General features: G+C 35.1%; 2 protein-coding genes across 2 annotated transcripts; both read right to left on the minus strand.

Annotated features, from left to right (window-relative positions):
• Window positions 1-1004: 1004 nt before the first annotated feature.
• Window positions 1005-3110, minus strand: TM35_000033690 (uncharacterized protein; the record flags this gene model as incomplete). Its single annotated transcript, XM_029022136.1, has 1 exon — window positions 1005-3110. One exon carries the CDS (start codon window positions 3108-3110, stop codon window positions 1005-1007), a length of 2106 nt encoding a protein of 701 aa, XP_028886682.1.
• A 1752-nt stretch (window positions 3111-4862) lies between these two features.
• Window positions 4863-5747, minus strand: TM35_000033700 (dephospho-CoA kinase; the record flags this gene model as incomplete). Its single annotated transcript, XM_029022137.1, has 1 exon — window positions 4863-5747. One exon carries the CDS (start codon window positions 5745-5747, stop codon window positions 4863-4865), a length of 885 nt encoding a protein of 294 aa, XP_028886683.1.
• Between the last annotated feature and the right edge of the window lie 89 nt (window positions 5748-5836).

The raw sequence follows: 5836 nt of genomic DNA on the forward strand, positions 1-5836 counted from the left end.
AAAAAAAAAAAAAAAAAAAAAAAAAAAAAAAAAAAAAGTTGATCGGTTCTCCACCTTTAAGAGTACAAACGTTTAACAAGAAATTATAAATAATTATATAATAATATATAAATATGATAATATTAATGATAACAATACTGATATAAAGTTCTTCTGTACGTTTCTGTCAACGCTTCTTCATTTTTTTTTCCCCCAATTACGCTTTGCTTTCCTCTCCTCTCTTCATTATACAATGCCTCTGATAATAATGAATTGCGTTCATTAGGGCAGGAAGATGATTGAAAGAAAAGAGAAGAATAAACAAAAGTAAAGAAAAGGGAAAAGAAATTAAAACTCATGCGGACGGATATATTCCATTTCTCACAGAAAGAGACTTTAGAAGAAGAAAAAAAAAGTAGACAATAATAAAAATAGTAGAAATCGCAGGAACAGTGGGGATGGAAATAATAATTTCTTTTTTGATTTTTTTTTTTTTTTTTTTTTTTTTTTTTTTTTTTTTTTTTTTTTTTTTTGTTGTTGTTGTTGTTTTGTTAGTTAAAATATTATTTTATTAATATTATTCGCTTTTCTTCATTCCTACTTGGATTCTCCTCGTGACCCCACACACGGGGGAGGTGAGGTGAAAAACAATGGCCGCACAAGAGTAGCAACGTGAATCCACATATTCACAGAAAAGTGTATAAATTCAACGCACTACATACAATAAAAAAAAAGGAAAAGAAAAAGATGAACCAACACTACAGCCAATAGTTTCAATAGTAACAAGAACAGCTGCACAAAAGAAAAAAGGAAAAAAAAAAAGATATCACAACTTGAATACCAATAACATTATTATTACTAATAATAATAATAATAATAATAATAATAATAATAATAATAATAATAATAATAATAATAATAATAATAATAAAAGAAGCGAACATTAAATATAGAATTACAATCAAAAAAGAAAAAGAAAAATGGGGAAAACATATATATATATATATATATATATATTATGGTATTCAAGCGTGACGACGACCTTCGAAACGAGCGTACAGAAGTTCATTGTTTTCGTTCATCATATTAGTAAAATCAAAACCAAATGGAAGCCAAATATCAATACTTGCCCGTAAAACCTCCTCAACCTCCACGTGAAGATTTTGAAGATCTTTCATGAGTTCCGTGTACAAGGAATCACTCTGCACTTGTTCCACCACACGATGCATAATCTTTTCTACATCTCGTTCTAATTCTGTGGCACTCGATATATTCTTAACCTGTTGTTGTGCACGTTCATGTCTTAACTCGCGGAGTTTATTTAAGGCACATTCGGCTTGTTCAGCTACTGCTATATTAGCACGTACAATATCACGAGGCATATCGGCAACAGGAATACAACCAGAAGCTTTGGGGTTTCCATTCTTTCCATTTTCCTCCGCTATTACTACACCTATATCTGGTGCGTACGGCCTATAAATATCCACCACAATCTCAGAGAAAATCTTAAGTGCATAACGTACTTTAGCCTTGGGTGAGGCCAGAAAATCCACAACTCCCACACGTGATGTGGATGGCAAACGTTTATTACTACTAAAAGCACTGTTAAGTATTTGCAATAAACTCGTTGGGGCTCGTTTCAGCTGAACAACAAGATCCACACTCATTGGATCATTGACAAAAGGCACTTTAACAGGTCTAGGTGGTACAAGAAGTTGTAGAAAACTCTGCGCAATAGAGAGAGCACCTTCTTTAGCAGAATCAATGTCTGTCACATCATTCACATGTGGGATAGCACAATCAATTTCCACTCTAGTATCAAATACGGCCAATGCATACAGGATATTGCGTACCTTCATCATTGTTCCCTCTGGAAATATGGAATTTGAAGAACTTAAGGAAGCACTTTTTTGTGCATTATTTACCATTCCATCACATTGAGCCATGCGGTATAAGGCATCAAATGCATTGTTACCTATTTTTGTATATCTTAAAACCATATCTGGCATTCCAATAAACTCACCCAAACTTCGGGCTAAAGGTTCTACAATATGTTTAAAAATATAGGCACGTTGATCAGCATTACTTAACAAATCAATAAATGGATCAATAATAGGAATATGTGTTGGTGTAGTAATTGTAAAATCAACGACAAACGGAGTACAATTCTCCTTAATACTGTGTACTTCAGCTGATGGGGCTATGGATACCTTTACACGTACATCTAAGGAGTGTAAAAACATATCTACTGCACCGGCGACAAATAAATTTTCAGTTTCTTTTTTATTCCAAGGTGCATCTTTAACAGCTTCTTTTGCTGTATTAATCAATTTTTTAGCCCACTTTGTAATAACCTCTTCTAGTTTCCCTCGAATATCTTCTTGATTCGTTATCTTACCTCCAGTTGTACTTTTCATATCCATAACCAAAGAAAAACGAAGTACATCTAAGAGACGTCCTTGGTGTTGTAATTTCAAAAATCGAAGAGATAAAGACTGAAAACTTTTTCCAGGAATATGTCGAAGGTTCGGTGCTGCTGCCATACCAATCGCCTTTTCATCCACTTGATCCCATGGTTGTAAACTCTTTCGTCTTGCATTGCATACATTACACTTCTTGTAGTGTTTCTGCATCCATGGCTGCATACCACGAATCTCATTTCGCATTACAAAGACAATACCTGTGCTGCGGGAAATCACACTATTGTGTGAGAGTCCTGTTGACTTTTTCCCTGACGACGGCGTGACGGCCTGCGTGGCGGCTGTACTCAATCGATCCAGCAGTGTGTCCCCCGTCAGTGTGGCCGCCTTTCTCTTCGCCTGCACATCGCCGAGAATCGCATCCACCACTGCACTGCCCGTGTTGAATGTAATCGCGTTGTTAATATTATTATTATTATTATTATTATTATTATTATTATTATTATTATTATTATTATTATTGGCTGCGAGAGATTCACCGCGGGCCATGCGTAGTTTCGTTACGCGGGTGACGAGTTCCTGAAACATTTGTTTTTGGTCTTCGAGAACACTCTTTAGTGTCTCGCGCTGCCGGCCCAACGCCTCCATCGCCTCGCGATGTTGCCGCTCCGCCTCGCGAATCGCCTCCTGCAACTCCGCCACTGAAGTCATTGGAGAAACGTACAAGAGAAATAATAAGAAAGAAATCCAAAAAAAAAAGCCCCAAAAAAGGGGGTGTATGAATGTTACTTAATATTGGATTTAACTATAATGGTGGGATGAATGTAGTTTTAATCAACCCTTTCTTTCTCACTGTATATATATATATAAATATGTCTATGCACGTGAAGGGAAAAAAAAGGGCTAGGAAAAGAGAAAAGTTGAAAGGAGAAATAGATAACAAAAGTCAGCAGTAGAATCACTACTCAAGGAAAGAAAAGAGTTAATTTCTCAACAATTCAGCTCAAGGTGTGTGAAATCAATAAAGAAAAGTCTCCTCCATGGGTGGACACATCACATACATACACACACACACACACACACACACACACACAGACTGTCAAAATATAAAACCAAATTAGAAAATGGTAAATCACTAGAAATTGGTAATTCTTATCCATACTCTTTTTAAACTTGAAACCAAACACAGGGAATAATAACCAAAGAAGAAAAAAAAAAAAAGAAAAAAAAAAGTATTAGCCATTAAGTACAATCCTTCTTTAATCAACACCCAAACACACACACGCCGTATAGTTCTGACAGAAAAACAAAGGGGAAAAAAGCTCACATAGCCACACCATCTCTATCAAACTACACACAAAAGGACTTGTTCCTCACACAGCTCATCCGTCAAAAGGAAAACAGAGATCATTCCACAACATTTTAATACAATCTTTTCTCTCATAACTTCATTTGTAGAGACTTAAACAGTGTGTCCACACATCAAAAGAGATGAGACAGAAAAGGGGGAAAAAAAAAGCAAAAACAATTCTATTCAAGCTATTCTTATGTACCAAACAAAGGAGGACTTCAGAACCCTAGTTTGTATTTTCTTAATGGATTTTTTAAACTTCCTACATTTTGACATGATTTTAACGCCAAAAGAGGGGGAGAAAAAAAAGGTGTATTATATAAAAGAAATAAAGTATTGTTGTTCACTAACTGACTTCCGACCAACCATACAACTATATATATATATATATATATATATATAAATGGAACTTTTTATAAGTTAATCGGTTGTTTTTCGTCATAGTTACTATTCCCACTCACCTTCCATCAAGATGACTCCGTGGACATTTGCAAAAAAAAAAAAATCCTGCAAACTACCATGGTGAGAAAGTTAGCAAGAAGAGGTTCTTAACCACAAAAGCCTAGCTCATCATATATCAATAGAAACACTTTATCAACCTTCTTGAACGTGTATGAAAGCTATAATGAGAAAAATAAAACAGAAAGGAATAGGTAAAATGACAACAAAATAAATAAAAAAATAATAATAATTTTTTGTATATATTTATTTACACCTCACCATGACAAGCATTGAGTGTTTTCACTATATGGATAATCCACAAAAAAAAGGAAAAAAGGAGCGTCAAATAAGGTTTATAATAAGGTTAAACTAAACTTCGGTTCGCGTCACGTTCTCAATTTTGTAGAGCAAATATATATATAAAGACTTGATATAACATCCGTAGACCAGAAAAATAAGTGTAACGAATGCACAGAGAGTCAACAAAAAAAAAAAAAAGAAAACTAAGAAAAAAGAAGAAAAGAAAATAAATACCAAACAAGAAAAGGAAAAAAAGAGGGAAGAATCACGCAATAATGCGAATGAATTTTATACCCTACCAAATAATAATAATAATACTGATAATAATAATAATAATAATAATAATAATAAAAAGGAGAACAAAGACTCAATCATTTCGTATCCCATGATCTAGTCTCTGCATCTGGGTTTTTCTGAAGTGGATTCAACTTCAATCGCCAATATTTGTCAAATTCAGAAGTGACACGCTTTAGTCCCTCCTCCAGTGTGTCTGTAGTAGTGTCAAAACTCACAATGCCTCCCTTGAACTTTATATCGGATAGAAAGCGGAGTTTCTCCTCTAATGATGACTGTGTCTCCACACGGGCCTTGGCTTCCACCTCACTCACACCATCACGTTTCATTACACGTTTAATGGCAACATCCCTGTTACATTCTGTAATCCACATATCGTCGCAGAATGTCATTAAGCTACTTTCGACGAGGAGTGCAGCTTCTAGAATAATAAGTAGTAGATTTTTATTATTTGATAAAGCGTTATTAGAGACCTTTTCAATTTCTTCCTCAACCGCTTCATGAATATAGGGCCAACAGATATTACTAAGCTTCTCTAGTTCCTTTGAACGTGGTTCGTGGAATACAATTGCGCCAAGTTTCTTTCTATCAATTGGAGGTTCACTGCAACTAGGTGAAGCGGTAGCCAGAGTATTATTATTATTATTATTATTATTATTATTATTATTATTATTATTATTATTATTACTTTCAAGAGGTTCTGTCAATATCTGTTTTCCAAATGCATCTATGACGGCGTAATAACACGGCATTCCTGGGGTGTAGATGTTATGTCCAATGATGTCTGCATTAATATTGTGCGTGGCAAAGGAATTGACGGACTGCCGCGATCGGGCCTCTGCAAGTCGGAGCAAATGTTGACAGCGTACAGACTTTCCGCTGGCAATACCACCGGTCACACCGAGCACCACCACGCGGGGTAAGAACGCGACTGAGAAAAGTCTGCGAGATGAGTGCAACATCTAACCATGCAGGGGGTATAATATAATCTGTGACCCATTGATGGAGAGAATGGAAAAGAAATTAAAAAAAAAAAAAAAAAAAAAAAAAA

Source organism: Trypanosoma theileri (genome assembly GCF_002087225.1).
Source record: "Trypanosoma theileri isolate Edinburgh chromosome Unknown TM35_Tth_3_V1, whole genome shotgun sequence".
Classification (NCBI taxonomy): domain Eukaryota; phylum Euglenozoa; class Kinetoplastea; order Trypanosomatida; family Trypanosomatidae; genus Trypanosoma; species Trypanosoma theileri.